We start from the raw sequence: 17,804 nt of genomic DNA, 5'->3' as shown, positions 1-17,804 counted from the left end.
ACTGAAATTCTGTAAAAACAGACAAAAGTAATAAAATACTGTAAATATTACAGTTTTTCTTGTTTGCTTTGACCTGGTTAAAGAAACTAGGTTCCTCTTCATTTTCATTATCACTATCCCAGCAGAGCAGAGGACCGGTCTTGCAAATGTGTAAACCCTTTCTCATTGGGTTGACACATTTTCCCCACCATTTTTCCAAACAGTCAACACAGATGTAATTCAAGCAGTCCAAACTCCATTGTTTTAGTTTTGGTAACCAAACAGAATCCATCTATTCCTAACTATTAAAAACTACCAACATCAGTATGAAATCACTGAAGCACCGGTTTGACACTCCTTCACACAAATCTTCAATTAGCCATCATTCTGCAAACCTTATATAAACGATGGCAGGTCTGTGTTGTTCTGTGCCAGCATTGATGGAGGAGGTCAGTATGGCTATGTCCTATACTCCCAATAGTTTTGACTGTATATTAGTTTACATGTGTTTTCTCTAATATTTACAGTATTTTATTACTTTTGTCTGTTTTTTTTATATACAGTATTTCAGTTTTCAGCCACAGTTTGAAAAATGTCATGAATTCAATATATATTCAATCAAAGCACATCTTATTCTTGATCCAATTCTTTGCAAAAAGCCGAATTTGACAGCCCAAATAGAGACAACAAATGCCATTGGCTATAAGCTACAATGGCAAGCAATGGTGGTGCATTTTGAGTTCTGCATTTTGTATTTTGTTGTCCATTGTGTAATGATTAATTGAAAGAGCTCATATACCTGTTTGCAAGTTGTGTTGTTTGAAGGTAAAACTAGCTTTTGTTGCATATGTTAAATGTTTTGACACGATATGTGCCTTTTGCAAGCAAAATGTGTCATTTTGACCATGAGTGCCGCAGTTTAGGCCTGTGTGTTAACTGTTCTGAAAATGTGGAGTTTCAGTTGACAACTGCATCCAAGTAATCGAGAAAAACTGTAAAGAAAACACATTTAAACCAATTTACAGTCAAATCTATTGGGAGTATAGGACATAGCCACTATTGACCTCTATCCATGCTGGCACAGAACAACACAGACCTTCCATCATTTATATAAGGTTTGCAGAATGATGGCTAATTGAAGATTTGTGTGAAGGAGTTTCAAACCGCTGCTTCAGTGAATTCAAACTGATCTTGGTAGTGTCTAATGGTTAGGAATAGATGGTTTATGTTTGGCAACCATAGCTAAAACAATGGAGTTTGGACTGCTTGAATGACATCTGTGTTAACTGTTTTGAAAAATGGTGAGGAAAATGTGTCAACCTAATGAGAAAGGGTTTACACATTTGCAGGACCGGTCTTCTGCTCTGCTGGGATAGTGAAAATGAAAATGAAGTGGAACCTAGTTTCTTTAACCAGGTCAAAGCAAACTAGAAAAACTGTAGTGTGTTACTAGTCTTCTCAAAACATTACAACAGCATGACTGAAGTAACACTCTCTTTATAAGTAACTTGAAAAATCATCTGGTTAAGGAACATTGTATTGTTAATGGCCATGTCATACAAAAATCAGTCAAGGTGTAAATAAATGTAAAACAAATTCATGAGTTAAATAGCGTTGCTGAAGATTTGAATAAGAAATATTTGTGTAAATATTGCAGTTCCAGGAATACAGAGGTATTTTTGCAAGTTTTGCTGAGCCTGGGAAAGATTGGCAGTCAGCTCAGCTTTGGCTTTGTCTTCTGATTGAATGTCAGGCTGTAAAGCTGCTGCCTTTTTCTTAAAAATATCCAGTGGAGGAAAAGCACTGAACATGGAAACTGTAAAGCCTAATTTAACCCAATGTGTGAAGTTGTGAACGTATAGCAGGAGCAAATACAAGCACCAGATGTGTCTAATATAAAATAATATATTTAATCTATTTTTCTTTTTTCCCCCTTTTAAATATCGATCATTTGATGCGCTTTGCTCCACTCTCTGTATTATGCTGGCTGATCTGTCTGGTTTTCAACTAGGCCCGCTAAATGACGTCATGGGGGCGGCTACTTTCATTTTCACTGCTACAGTCCCTCACCTCTACTCGTGTTCAAAACAAAAGATCAGCATGGTTTTGCACATGGCAGGCTTTTACATCCTTCATACATGTTGAGATCGAGTTTATCGACTTGATGAGGGAATGTCTTGACAATCCACACAGACGTGCAACAAGTAAAATCCTACATGACTTCACGCTTTAACAGGCAGTCAAGCAGGTCGCACACCAGAAGCGCCGCGACACGGCGCGCACATGACAGTTTAAACTCTCACACACCAAACGCGCACAATTACATGATATTTAACATGAAAGTAATCAGATGGCGCTCTGTGGCGAGGCTGAAATATGACCTGCATCCTGAATCGTGGCTGGGCGGCGCCGAGAGGCGCTTCTGGTGTGCTTCCTGCTTCATACAGAGAGTGAACCCAAGCGCATTGGTGCCATTATAATGTATTAAATATATATATTTTTAAAAATCAAGATTTCTCGATTTCATTCAAAATTAAATCGTCTTAAAACGTAAATTCGAATTAATCGAAAAACTCTGAAAAATCACCCAGCCCTACACCATACTAATGAAATATTGTGCTCTAAATCCAGGCCTTTCAGATTCATTGCCCAATCTTTGTGCATATGAATAATTTATGCATAATTCTGGAAAGTTTTTTTCTGCGTTTTCTCAGGAAAGCACTCCATTTGCTGTGATTGGGAGCAACACTATAGTCGAGGTCAAAGGTCAGCGGGTGAGAGGGAGACTTTACCCATGGGGCATCGTGGAAGGTCAGTGCAGATTTACACTTCATTACCAAACAGCAGGAGACAAAGGCTCAATCCCAATTCCTCTGAAAACTTTCAGTTTCAAGGGCTATCTAGCCCTTCCCCTTACCCAGGCCCGGATTAAGAATTCAGAGGCCCCTGGGAACAATGTCTTGTAGCCCCCCTACCTCAGTTTTCTGAGCACACTTCATTATTATTGTTCATTTATTCGATTGCTGGAAATTAGAACTGAATTAAGAAATAGTTTTGAAACAAATCTTTGCGCTTAACAAACTAAATTAATCATTTATAGGCTAATTGATGTCTGTGCATACAAGGTTTCCTTATCCACGAGAGCGAAAGGGAAAGTTAATATATTATCTCTCAATCTCGCGCTGCAGATGCTCTGTTTAACTGTTTTCTTGCTAGTGAAATGCTCAGTTTCTCCACTTACACTTACTTTACGTCATGTAAATAGCAAATGCGCTATGGCGCGACACAACTGACTCTTAATGGGAATGAGAGATGAGACTCTGATTGGTTTATTCTCAAAACACACCTATAAGTAGTAGTAGTAGTAGTAGTAAAACTTTATTGTCCTTGACAGGAGATTTGTTATGGGCAACGCCATATTGCTGCAGACATTCACTAAAAACAAGCAATAAAAAACAATACAAAATACAACAATTACAAAATGTATAATGCTAATTAAGATATACTCTTATTAAGTAAACCCACTGACACAGGTACAAAGGATTTCTTATAGCGGTTTAACCTACACTTTGGGACTCTATATCTTCTACCAGAGGGAATCGGTTCATACTGTGGAAACAAAAAATAAGTTGGATCTTTTACAATCCTTTCCACCTGATTGAGGACACAGTTCTCATATAAAACTTGTGGATTAAAATTTTCATCGTGCCCGACAATTTTCCATATTGTCTTTATGGGTGCTTTCACACCTACACTTTTGTTTTGGAACGTATCTCGTTTGCCCGGTTAGCGCGGTTCGTTTGGCATATGTGAACAGGGCAATCGCACTCTGATCCGCGCCAAAGCAATCGCTCCGAGATCAATTGAATGAGGTGGTCTCGGCTCGATTGAAACGAACCCTGGAGCGGTTCGATTGCAGTGAGAAAGCGATCCAATCCGAGCGTGGTTATATCACAGTGTTTTATGGATATGTAATAGGCTTACGGCTATATGAAGAGAGAATTATGAGAAGGGCGGGAAGTTTCGCGAGTCTCCGGATGCCCGCAAACGAGTGATGATCTCCCGGTAATCTCGCATCTCCCTCCCGGTCCTCAAATAGGCATCGTCGCGCACCCTTCTCACCCCTCCCCACCGCATCTCTCCTCAGACACGTCGCGCACCCTGTCAATCACCACCAAACCACCACCTCTCCTGACAGCGGGACTCTGCAAAATAAACCCTGACACTCTGACCAATGTGAGGAGAGTTTACTCGCACGTGACTTGTTTTAGCTCTTTTGGTCCGATTAGAAACTTTGCAGTGTGAAAGCGAACCGCTCCAAGAGCAAAGAGCAACAATGTAACAATTGTAGTCTCTGTTCAGGAACAACTGAATCGATTCACATGTGTGAACGCACCCTAAGAGATGCATCAGTTTAGATTTACACTGAACAGATAGGTTGCCAAACCACACTGTGATGCCATATCTAACAATGCTTTCACGTACTGCTTTATAAAACAACATCATGAGCTTCTTGTTAACTCCAAAAAGACACAACCTCCGTAAAAAATACAATCTCTGGTGTAAACGAGAACAAACCCACTCAGTGTGTGTTTTCCATGTGAAAGAACTGTCGATGTAAATGCCCAAGTACTTACAGGTTTCTGACGGAGTAATAGGATGGTCATGTACAACCACTTGACGATGGTCACCTATACACTTAGAGTCAAATATCATCTCTTAGGTTTTCTTAGTATTTATTTTTAGCTTCTATTACACCACTTAACGAAATGACTAATTTCTGACTGATAGATAACACCGATGTCATCATTCTCATAAAGTAAACTTAGTATGGCTGTGTCATCAGAGTATTTAAAAATAAAATTCTGTGAATGCTTACTTGAACATTCATTTGTAAAAAGTGTAAAAGGAATTGGTGAACTGACACAGCCTTGCGGAACCCCAGTGCTACTGTTCTTTTCATCTGAACAGATGTTTTTAACCTTTACAACCTGAGTTCTGTTTGTTAAAAATGAGAAATACCATTTGCATATGCATGGGTTTATATTCAGCTGTTCCATCTCTTTAACCAACAAATGTGGTTGGATCGTATTAAAAGTAGAACTAAAATCAATAAAAAGCAGTCGAGCATAAGCTTTAGGTGCTTAAGAATCAAGTGCGAAATACTATTAACTAACTAATTAACTAACTACTAACACACTCATCTGCACTGGTCACTTTATGCAGACACACCATACTACCTCCCTATTTGACTCTGTCACTTTATCACAATTATCATGTTTACAAGGCTTTTTGCACTATACTGTTCTTTATCTGCACAACTCTGGTTTACTTTGCACTCCCTTAATGTCATTGTATGTCACTGTATTGTTTACAATTTTATTACCTATGTATATTTTTTAGACCACATTTTATGTACAATGTATATACTGTAAATTTTACTACTATTTTTTATATTAATGTTAAGCACCTTGGGTCTGAGAGTAACGCAATTTCAATTCTCTATATGTCTTGTACATGTGGCTGAATTGACAATAAAGCTGACTTTGACTTTGACTATTAACTGCATCTTCAGTACCTCTACCTTGCCTTTAGGCAAACTGTGGAGGATCTAAATTACTAGCAACTTCTGATTTTAACATGGACGCAACACATTTCTCATAACATTTCATGATAACAGATGTTACAGTTTTTCTCGATTGCTTGGATGCAGTTGTCAACTGAAACTCCACATTTTCAAAACAGTAAACACACAGGCCTAAACAGCAGCACTCATGGTCAAAATGACACATTTTGCTTGCAAAAGGCACATATCGTGTCAAAACATTTAACATATGCAACAAAAGCTAGTTTTACCTTCAAACTACACAACTTGCAAACAAGTATATGAGCTCTTTCAATTAATCATTACACAATGGACAACAAAATACAAAATATAGAACTCAAAATGCACCACCATTGCTTGCCATTGTAGCTTATAGCCAATGGCATTTGTTGTCTCTATTTGGGCTGTCAAATTCGCCTTTTTGCAAAGAATTGGATCAAGAATAAGATGTGCTTTGATTGAATATATATTGAATTCATGACATTTTTCAAACTGTGGCTGAAAACTGAAATACTGTATATAAAAAACAGACAAAAGTAATAAAATACTGCAAATATTAGAGAAAACACATGTAAACTAATATACAGTCAAAACTATTGGGAGTATAGGACATAGCCATATTGACCTCCTCCATCAATGCTGGCACAGAACAACACAGACCTTCCATCGTTTATATAAGGTTTGCAGACTGATTGCTAATTGAAGATTTGTGTGAAGGAGTGTCAAACCCGTGCTTCAGTGATTTCATACTGATGTTGGTAGTTTTTAATAGTTAGGAACAGATGGATTCTGTTTGGTTACCAAAACTAAAACAATGGAGTTTGGACTGCTTGAATGACATCTGTGTTAACTGTTTGGAAAAATGGTGGGGAAAATGTGTCAACCCAATGAGAAAGGGTTTACACATTTGCAGGACCGGTCCTCTGCTCTGCTGGGATAGTGATAATGAAAATGAAGAGGAACCTAGTTTCTTTAACCAGGTCAAAGCAAACAAGAACAACTGTAATGCCACCGGTCTAAAATCATTGTACTCAGAGGGCCTCACCAACTTATGAACAGGAACAAACTTTTCCACAATCTAGGAACAATACCCGAGTCTAAGGATTTGTGAAATATGGGAACCCAAACTGGAGTCAGTTCATCAGCACAGCATTTAACAGTACATGGCAAGATTCCATCCGGACCTGCAGATTTATTTGAGCCAATATGTTTAAAATAAAAATGTATAACCCATTAAGTAAATAAGCTCAACCCTTTTAGACCATGTGCCACGGTGCAAAGCGGATTTTTCCGTCCCTATATTAGCAAAAGTGGATTCTGACACACCCTGAATGCGTTTGCGCCCTGCGCTTTGCGCATGGACCGTCAAAATAGAGCCATAAGTATTTCCATCCACCGATTTTTAAGTGCATTTTGGAATATCTCATTCACTGTCAGTGAAAATCATCTTGAAATATTTACTAATAGAATTGTTATATAAGCAACCTCAAGGTGGAAATGCCCACTAGTGACTTTAATGGCCAGTCAGGATGATAGGCAAAGATGCTACTAGTGTGAATGAGGCTTTAGTTAAACTTGCGTCTTTGAAAGAGCAACATAATGAACTATAACTACCCTATTGTAATGATGGTGGACAACAAGGGTAGGATCCAAATGAAGCTTTTAATAGAATCGTCAGGCCGGCAAGGTTCAAACAGAGACAGACGGTAGCATGTAGATAATCTATAGCAGGGGTATCAAACTCAATTCCTGGAGGGCCGAAGCTCTGCACAGTTTAATTCCAACCCTGCTCCAACACACTTACCTGTAGGTTTCAAACAAGCCTGAAGGACTCAATTAGTTTGATCAGGTGTGTTTAATTAGGGTTGGAACTAAACTGTGCAGAGCTGCGGCCCTCCAGCAACTGAGTTTGACACCTGTGCACTAGAGAGTGCTCAGTATAGCCGGCAAATGGTCAAGGTAGGCAGACGTGAAAAGTAAACGAACAAGGCTCAAAACCACGGCTAGGAACAACAGGGAAACCACTTTGACACTCACTACAGGACAACAAGACTATCAGTGTGTGTGTGTGGTGTAAAAATAGTCCATGAATCAGTCCTTATCAGCTTCAGCTGTGAGTGTAGCCAGGAGGAGACCTGAAACTGGTGTGTAACTGCGGGACATTATGGGATATGTAGTCCAGTTCAGTGGCAGATGTGATGTGATGTCTGGTGTGTCTGGTGGAGACTCCACTTGGTGACTGTGACAACTATATTGTATCTGTGACAGTGGAGAATCAGTCTCATTGTGATTTCGTCAAGCTGAGGAACATGTTGATTCGCTCACACATGCACGACCTGAAGGACATCACATGCGACGCTCACTACGAGAACTACAGAGCGCAGTGCATTCAGCAGATGACCAGGTAAGCTTCTCTGATACCACAGTGTAATATATCAGAAAACCATCATCGCTCATGATTTGTTCTGTGTTAAGCAGCAAGCTGACGCAGGATAATCGTGTGGAGAGTCCCATCCCGATCCTGCCTCTGTCCACCCCTGATGTAGAAACAGAGAAACTGATCAAGATGAAGGATGAGGAGGTGAGCTGCTTCAGATCTGTTTACAGCGGTTATTATAGTTGATTTATCAGGGCACATCATTTTTGTTTAGCCCTTTACCTGTCACACTGCAAAAATGCTTTTCCTCCTTTGAGGTTTTGCCTTGTTTTTAGTCCAAATTAGACGATGACCGAGAGTGAATTTTCAGTCTTGTCTCGTCCCACTCCCGCAGAAAGAAATCTTGTCCCGTCCCACTCCTGTTTAACATGAATCCCACTCCTGTTCCGCTCCCATATATATTTCTTTCTACTTTTAGTCTTTAGGTAATACATAGAAGTAGATTTTATCTGCTCCCCATCCTGTTTTAGACCAGCTGCTGAGTCCCTGTTTCTAGATTTTCTGGAGATCAGTTATAGTAAACAGTATTTTTAGAGTTCACACTTAGCTGATAAGTAAAGCGTATTTGGCATGCTGTGCATGGGAGAGAGCCCTGATCTCGTAATATCCTCGAGCCCGGGGCTCCCTCCCATTAGAAGGGCGAGAGGGGAGTTCGAGCTCAGGTAGGTCTCGAGAACTCCCCTGCTTGTCGCCTTGTGAGAAGTGTAAACTAAGGATGTCTTAGGTGATGATTTGGTTTAGTCGATTAGCTATGGTTTATGTTTTTGGACGGTGGGAGGAAACCGGGGAACCCGGGGGAAACACATGCGAACACAGGGAGAACGTGTAAACTATGCACAGAAACTCCAACCAGCCTGATAGGAGGTTGGACCAGCGGTTTTCTTGCTGTGAAGCAACAGTGCTAGCCACAGGGCCACCATGTCGCCCAAAAATTAAAAATAAAGCACAACCCTGTTAGACCATGCGCCGGGCGCAGAGCGTATTCGTCCATCCTTACAATAGCAAAAGTGGATTCAGACATGCCCTTAATGCTTTTGCGTTATGAGCTTTAGACTTTGCGCCTAGATCATTAAAATAGAGCCTGTAGTGTTTTGCAAAAAAAGCTAAGCTCTGACAAAAATCTAAAATTGGTGTTTATCTGTGTTTGCATATGAAGTCTTCATTTTAATAAATAGTTTATGCAAAAATGATAGAAAATCAAAGTCTCATGGAGTCAAGTTCAATTGCAATTTTTTTAAGTGATGTAATAAAAGTATTACAAAAAAAACTGACATGCATGGTTTAGTATTTCAACTGGTAAAATGTAAAAAAAATGCTTCTGCTAAAAGTGTTTTAAATCATCAGCTATGCTAAATACTGCACCTAACTAACTGTTTGTTGATTTTGACAGTTGCGGAGGATGCAGGAGATGCTTCAGAAGATGCAACAGCAGATGCACGAGCAGGACCTGTGAAAACACTCACCCTTTAACCACAAGCAGACACTCAACACTTTAACACACACTGAAGGATGTGGAGGAGGAAACAAACACATGCATTAACACTTTAGTTTAAGGACCAATTCTCACTCTTAAAGGGACAGTTCACCCAAAAATGACCCCATTTGTTTACCCCTGAATGTTCTGTTGCTTAGTTACAAACTTCTCAATCATCTTGTCACATAACTTTTTTATATTTAATTTCCTACTATATTGGAGATGCAGAGTTAATCTGAAAATAGCATCACACGCATCCTTATATTACTTCAGAATATTCCTGAAGATTAATTATTATTACAGCACTTTAGTGCCACTTAAAAACCATTATGATATTAAAGCAATGAAGTTGAAATACTACGAGAACAAAGTCGAAATGTTATGAAAGTAGAGGAGCTACTTCAGAAATTAAGTTGAAAAATTACATGAATAGTCAAAATATTATGGGACTAAATTTGAAATATTACATGAATAAAGTCAAAATAATAGTAGAATAAAGTGTAAAGATTGAGAATAACTGAAATAATTAAAGAAAAAAGTACAAATATTATGAGAAGTTGAAATATTACCTACATTATTGTAAATGTAACATTTGAAGAATAAGTTGAATTAATTTAAGAATAAAGTTAAAATATTATGTAAATTAATACAAATAATATGAGATTAAATTCTGAACATTTCAAGAATGAAGTCTAAATAACAGAAGAATACATTAATTTACAAGGATAATAAAGTTGCAATTTTACGAGAATAAATTTGCAATAAATTAATTCCAAATATTAGACAAGATTAAATTCAGAACATTTCAAGAATAAGTTGAAAATTATGAGAATAAATTCAAAATATTAATAAGTCAAAATATTATCATTTTAAAGACAAAAATATTTAAAAAACTAAATATAAAGTCAAAATATTATGAGAGAAGTGTAAATATTTTGCTACGTTGAAATAATATGTGAATACAGTAAAATTATTATGAGATCAAAATCCTAATATTATTAGTATAAAGTGGAAATATTACAAGAATAATTGAAATAATTAGAGAAGTCAAAATATTACGAGAATAAGTTGAAATATTCATTCATTTATTTTCTTGTCGGCTTAGTCCCTTTTAATAATCCGGGGTTGCCACAGAGGAATGAACCGTCAACTTATCCGGCAAGTTTATTACACAGCGGATGCCCTTTCAGCCGCAACCCATCTCTGGGAAACATCCACAAACACACACACACATACACTCATACACTATGGACAATTTAGCCTACCCAATTCACCTGTACCGCATGTCTTTGGACTTTGGGGGAAACCGGAGCACCCGGAGAACATGCAAACTCCACATGGAAATGCCAACTGAGCCGAGGTTCAAACCAGCGACCCAGCAACCTTCTTGCTGTAAGGCGACAGCACTACCTACTGCGCCACTGCATCGCCCAGTTGAAATATTACGTGAATGAAATAAAAATATTTAGAGAATAATTGACAATTCAAGAATAAAGTGGAAATTTTATGGCAATAAAATAATTTGAGAAAAAAAGTCAAAGCTTTTTTTGGAAGAATGTTGGAAATCGGTAACTATTGACTTCTATAGTATTTGTTTTTATGGAAATCGATGGTTACCAGTGTCCATTTGTAAGAATAAATTTGTAAGAATAAATCATTTTGTGTTCAACAAAACAAGTGAAATGTGAATAAATTATAAAAGTATTTTTATTTTTTGGTGAACTATCCCTTTGAGGCTCATTACTTGCCTATAATTAAGATATTAGCTGTTATTAGTACTTTTAAAGCACACATTCTGCATGATCTTATTCTACATCCTTAAGACTGTACAAACAACCACCTTAATACCTAATAAGCACCACATTTGTAGTTTGAGGCAAGGTAATAATTAATGGTTTAATAGTGAGAATTGTTCTTTAGAGGAGACCTATTATGCCTCTTTTTGCAAGATGTAAAATAAAATCTCCCTAGTGTGTGTGTGTGTGTGTGTGTGTGTGTGTGTGTGAAGTTTCAGCTGAAAATAGCACACAGAAAATGTTCTCTAACTCTCTGAAACTGACCCTTTCAGGCTTTGATCCTAATTGTGGCGTTTTGGTGACTGTCACTTTAAATTCGAATGAGATTGTGCTCTTTTCAAAAGAGGGCGGAGCTATTAATGCCTATGCATCAGCATAGTGGCAGATTCAAAAACAAGACTAATGTAATAAGCTAATGAGGGAGAGATTGTCACTAGTGGGCGGGGCTTTCCCCCTCAGATGACATCATTCAAAGGGAGAATGGCAATCAAAGTGTTTCTGCAGACTGCTTTCATCAAGCCTGATTATAAACAATACAATTAATTAATGTTTACCATTAGAAGCTGGACATATTCACACACTGCTGACACACAACTGAGTGCTGAGTGTAAACCCCTTTTTAAAATTATTTTTGCATAATAGGTCCCCTTTAAAACTTAAGATGGTGTATGAATGCATGTGTTGAGCACTGCGGTTCACAGGGTCACTCAGCCTGAAATATTAAACCAGGCTTTAAGTTGAACTATTTAGTAATGTTAGAACATTGTGATTATAGCTGGTTTTCACACTTTGTACAGTCCATGTAATGCTGTATGACTGTTTCCATGGCAACGACTGCTTTATTCACAGCAGACCTGGCAAATGTTGCTTTATTTTTTGTTTGTTTGCAGTTTTTGTGAGCTGTTTCTATCCTGTTTTTTAATATATTATGTGCAAATGTGTGCAGATTTGCTTAAAACAAAAACTCTGGGTGGAAAACTAAACATCTGAGAGGTTTTCTACAAGCTACAGCAACAAAATCATCACATTCTGAACAAGGTTTACACAGCTGAGAAGTGTTTTGCGAAAACTTTACAGTGTTATAATATACATTTCAACATATTAAATGTTATTTTAATTTGTGTATTAACTTATATCTGTGCAGGCAAGAACATTTCACAGATTATTTTACTGATTGTTCCAAAAATAAGTGTTTTTGCAAGTTTTTTACAAGTCACATTAATAATAAACTCTTAAAAGTAAAGAAACAAAGAGGGTTTTTTCCACAGTGATGCCAGAATAACCTTTAAAAGTTTTCATAGCATTTAATAATCTAATGAAACTTTTCCACTATTGAATGCAACATTTCTATACAGTAAATTAAAGGTTAATAAAGAACATTTTTACCAAACTTTTACAGCTCTAAAACACCAAATATATCCAACCCAGGCTCATTCTGATTACGAAGCCCTATATACATTTCTGGAGAGCGCCAAATACATCCCAGGAGCTGCATTTTGCAGTTTTTGTTTTCACAAATCCACCAGAGGTCGCTGTGGTTGCTTTTTCAGACCTCAAATTTTTCTCGCGAGTGCCATTCACGCCTGCTGTTCTTATGTAAATCCACCAGAGGTCGCTGTGGTCGCTTTCTCAGTTCTCAAATTTCTCTCGCTGATGTCATTCGCGCCTGCTGTTCTCATGTAAATCCACCAGAGGTCGCTGTGGTCGCTTTCTCAGTTCTCAAATTTCTCTCGCTGATGTCATTCGCGCCTGCTGTTCTCATGTAAATCCACCAGAGGCCGCTGTGGTCGCTTTTTCAGTTCTCAAATTTCTCTCGCGGATGTCATTTGCGCCTGCTGCTCTCACGTAAATCCACCAGAGGCCGCTGTGGTCACTTTTTCAGACCTCAGATTTCTCTCGATGATGCTATTTGCGCCTGCTGCTCTTGCATAATCCACCAGAGGCCGCTGTGGTCGCTTTTTCAAATTTCAAATATCTCTTGTGGGTACCATTTGCGCCTGCTGTTCTAATGTAAATCCACCAGAGGCCGCTGTGGTCACTTTTTCAGAACTCAAATTTCTTTCGCTGATGCCATTCGCGCCTGCTGCTCTCACATAATCCACCAAAGGTCGCTGTGGTCGCTTTTTCAGGTTTCAAATATCTCTTGTGGGTACCATTCGCGCCTGCTGTTCTCATGTAAATCCACCAGAGGCCGCTGTGTACGCTTTTTCAGAACTCAAATTTCTTTCATGGATGCCATTTGTACCGGCTGTTCTCACGTAAATCCACCAGAGGCCGCTGTATATGCTTTTTCAGAGCTTAGTTTTCTCTTGTGGGTGCCATTTGTGCCTGCTGTTTTCTCGTATATCCACCAGAGGCTGCTGAGTACGCTTTTTCAGTTCTCAAATTTCTCTCGAGGGTGCCATTCGCGCCTGCTAATCTCACATAAATCCACCAGAGACCGCTGTATATGCTTTTTCAGTTCTCAAAATTCTCTCATTGATGTCAGTCACGCCTGCTGCTCTCGCATAATCCACCAGAGGCCGCTGTAGTCACTTTTTCAGAACTCAAATTTCCCTCGTGGGTGCCATTCGCGCCTGCTGTTCTCACATAAATCCACCAGAGGCCGCTGTGTATGCTTTTTCAGAGCTTAATTTTCTCTTGTGGGTGCCATTTGCGCCTGCTGTTTTCTCGTGAATCCACTAGAGGCTGCTGAGTACGCTTTTTCAGTTATTAATTTTCTCTTGTGGGTGCCATTCGCGCCTGCTTTTCTCATGTAAATCCACCAGAGGCAGCTGTGGTCGCTTTTTCAGTTATTAAATTTCTCTTGCGGGCGCCATTCGCGCCTGCTTTTCTCATGTAAATCCACCAGAGGCCGCTGTGGTTGCTTTTTCAGAACTCAAATTTCCCTCGTGGGTGCCATTCGTGCCTGCTGTTCTCACGTAAATCCACTAGAGGCCACTGTGTGCGCTTTTTCAGATCTCAAATTTCTCTCGCGCGGGCCTGCTGCTCTGTTCTAAATCCACCAGAGGCCGCTGTTGACTGACTGACTGACCGACTGACCCATCCTTCTCCTTTCCTAAACCTAACCGACAATGTTTTTAAAAGCAATCCAGAAAAAGAAAAGCCCTCGCCTGATTTTTACCACGTTTTTAGATTTAACCACATTCTCACCCTGTTGTTTACATGTTTATTTAATTTTTTGGCTTCTGTTTTTGTTTTACCCGCTTTTTGGAACCGTTCTTCACCTGACTGGAACCCCGTCATCGTAGTCAGCTCCTCCCTGGGCCTCAAGTCTGCCAACATACATGGCGAGCCACTGGGCAAACTGGTAACAGCCAAAGCCGTCTATATGGAGGTAAGTGTTAAGCTGGTAAGCGCACAAAGGAAAGGTGCCATGTCGCCCTGTAGCGTCTGTTTTAAAGCCAAATGAAAGCCATACATACCTCGGCTACATAATTAGCAATCTCCATAAATTGTTATAGGGCTACGCTTTCAGAATGAGCCTACGTACGTTGCATATATCCCAAAAAAGGTAATGGAGATCTCGATTAGTAAAAGGCGTATTTTATACCACCTGTTGATGTTTTTTTAGATAGTTGATATTGAGATATTGATTTGTAAGCCCTTTATGTATTTTCTCACACTATTCATGTGAGCATAATAAATGCACCATCTGTTCACGATTCCTTTGAACAATAAACACAACATCTGTGATCTGACCTCGTCTTTTATATCATTGCTATTGAAATTTACAAAGCACACACACACACGCCAGAGAGGTGTGCAGGTAACAAGCTGCTTTTCCTGTGGTGATATGTATTCACATCAGTATTAACATAAGAAGCATTATGCTGCTTGGCCAAACTGCTTATTTAAAATGAGCTGAGACAACACAATTCTTGACTTTTTTGGTCGGACAACTTAATTTTTTTACGTTCCATCCATTTACATTTGTTAACATGAGCAAGTGAGGTTAGTTTTAAAATTTGTGTTGGGACAACATGAAGGAATTGTGTGGGATCCAGCATTTTTTACAGTGTATCATTTAAAGGGGCAGCATGGTGCCTCAGTGGCTAGCACTGTTGCCTCACAGCAAGAAGATCACTGCTTCGAGTCCTTGCTGGGTCAGTTGGTGTTTCTGTGTGGAGTTTGCATGTTCTCCCCATGTTGGCGTGGGTTTCCCCCTCTGTCTAAACACATGCGCTATAGGGGAATTGATGAACTAAACTGGCCGTAGTGTATGGGTGTGTGTGTGTGAATGAGTGTGCATGGGTGTTTTCTAGTACTTAGTTGCAGCTGTAAGGACATTCTCTGCGTAAAACATATGCTGGAATAGTTGTTGGTTCATTCCACTGTGGTGACCCCTGATAAATAAGGGACTAAGCCGAAGGGAAATGAATAAATAATTCTGTATTTGTTGTCTTATGTGACTCGAACGGCTTAAAGTGTAATTTGTTTATGTAGTTTGTTTATATATATATATATATATATATATATATATATATATATATATATATATATATATATATATATATATATATATATATATAAATATAGTTGAAGTCAGATCTATTTGCCCCCTTTTGATTTTATTTTTAAAAATATTTTCCAAATGATTTTTACCAGAGCAGGGAAATTTTCACAGTATGTCTGATAATATTTTTTCTTCTGGAGAAAGTCAGATTTGTTTTATTTTGGCAAGAATAAAAGCAGATTTTAATTTAAAAAAAAAACATTTTTGGGACAAAATTATTAGCCCCTTCAAGCTATTTTCCCCCCGATAATCTACAGAACAAACCATCGTTATTTAATAACTTGCCTAATTACCGTAACCTGCCTAGTTAACCTTATTAACCAATTAAGCCTTTAAATGTCCTCAACTCAATACGAAACAGTGATAAATCCTCAATAATAAAAAACAACAACAAATGTCTGAAAATATTGAAGTAACTGAACAATATCTATTTACAAATACAATTAATAAAAATACAACAGAATTAATGCATTAAATAAAAAATCTAGTATGTTTAATATTTTATATAATAATCTATTCAGTCATAGGCTAATATTTTATAGTTGAAAAATAGTTTAAATTACAGTTTAGAAGCAGCTGAAATCAGGTTAGTCGATCTTTTAAACAGCGGGTGGCAAGGTCTGGAAGTCCAGGTCTAGCTGTCTGAGCGAGCAGGTCTGAGCTTGCAGTTGGGTCTCCGGGCCTGCAGCTTCATACTATTGGATTGAGTCTTGTGGTAAAAAATGCATTTGCATACAGTCCTAAATTTGCATAAACATCCTTCGATCACGTCGAATTGGATTAGCAACACAAACCACAAGGAGTTTAACAGAAGTGCATGTAAATACACAAGCTCGGCGTGCTGCATCGCGTTTATTTAAGCATGCAACTTTTTTTTGGAAATACTGGGCGTGGATGAGCAGCAGCTACAGGCTGTAGTGGGACTGACTCATTTTATAAAGGTTTGCAGAGGGGCTCTTTCCATCACTACTACTTCCGCATGTCAACATGTCCTGCAGATGAAGTATTTGCATTGGTTTGCATGCTTTTAACATTAACCCCAGGGTGACTTCTGACTGGAAAGACTGCAGAGAGCGCATATGGAAGCGAGTATGGACGTGGATGATGTTTCTCCATCCCATCAGCAGCAGAATCAGCGGGGCTTGTGGAAATCTTTCCACGGTAAATCCAAACTCCCTGGCAGCCCCAAACTGAGCAAAAAAGCCAGAAAGCCAGAAAGTGTGTTTCGGATATTTAAAAAGAAGCGTGATCATGGCTTGGACCGAGCTGTGTCTTCATCTCAGCCCAATCTGCACAGCGCAGCAGCGGACGGAGAAGGCAGCGGGAGGACGCGCTGCGGCACGCCGGAGATGAGTGCCTGTACGGCGGCCGCGGCTGCAGCGTCGCTCGGTGCGGAGATCCAGATGCTGAAAAGATCCGGCAGCCCCAAACCGACGCTCTCCCAGCTGCTGGAGTCTCAGTATAAGCCTGCTTCCACATGCACAGATGATGCACAGACGCACAGTGATGAAGAACAGGGCGATAAAAGTGTGGTAAGATGTTATGCAATTCTTCGGATGTTTCCTCTGCAGTAGTAATGCTGTGCACTGTACAACGCTGGGTTCCACACAAAGCATTTGTGTTGGCACAACTTGAAGGAATTAACTTAACTTGTTAGTTTTTACAAATTTAAGTGGACTGAACATAAAACAATTAAGCTGTCTGACAAAAAACCTGAATAATTGTGTTGTTTCAGCTTAATTTAAATAAGTAGTTTGAAGTGTTCACTGAAAAGATGCTGAGTTCCACACAACTGATTAGTGTTAGGGCAAGATTAAGTTAATTCATTAAACTTTACGAATTTAAGTTGATTAAATATAAAACAGTTTTGCTTCAGCTCAATTTAAAGTAGTTTAATGTCATTTTTGGAGAGTATACTGTTACAAATCCTGGGTTCCAAACAATTGAATTGTGTTGAGACAACATGAAGAAATCAAGATAACTTACTTTTTTATATA

General features: G+C 38.8%; 2 protein-coding genes across 8 annotated transcripts in view; both read left to right on the top strand.

Moving 5' to 3' along the window:
• The window catches only part of septin5b (septin 5b), a 27,860-nt gene extending 18,246 nt beyond the window's left edge, over positions 1–9,614 (top strand). For 2 of the 3 annotated variants that reach the window (XM_021479157.3, XM_068223772.2), the window contains 4 exons: positions 2,694–2,790; positions 7,853–7,988; positions 8,060–8,165; positions 9,412–9,614. In XM_021479157.3, the coding sequence (XP_021334832.1) occupies positions 2,694–2,790; positions 7,853–7,988; positions 8,060–8,165; positions 9,412–9,474 (402 nt within the window). In that variant the 3' untranslated portion in view covers positions 9,475–9,614. 3 annotated transcript variants of the gene reach the window in all.
• The window catches only part of mctp1b (multiple C2 domains, transmembrane 1b), a 107,080-nt gene that overhangs the window by 23,371 nt on the left and 65,905 nt on the right, over positions 1–17,804 (top strand). For 4 of the 5 annotated variants that reach the window (XM_009305692.5, XM_002663670.7, XM_073915239.1 and 1 more), the window contains exon 1: positions 16,773–17,339. The exons of the other annotated variant lie outside the window; for it this stretch is intronic. In XM_009305692.5, coding sequence (XP_009303967.1) covers positions 16,887–17,339 — 453 coding nt within the window. In that variant the 5' untranslated portion in view covers positions 16,773–16,886. Of the gene's footprint in view, positions 1–16,772; positions 17,340–17,804 lie in introns of those variants that run through there. 5 annotated transcript variants of the gene reach the window in all.

Source organism: Danio rerio, chromosome 10 (genome assembly GCF_049306965.1).
Source record: "Danio rerio strain Tuebingen ecotype United States chromosome 10, GRCz12tu, whole genome shotgun sequence".
NCBI lineage: Eukaryota > Metazoa > Chordata > Actinopteri > Cypriniformes > Danionidae > Danio > Danio rerio.
This window is presented reverse-complemented; position numbering and strand designations above follow the sequence as displayed.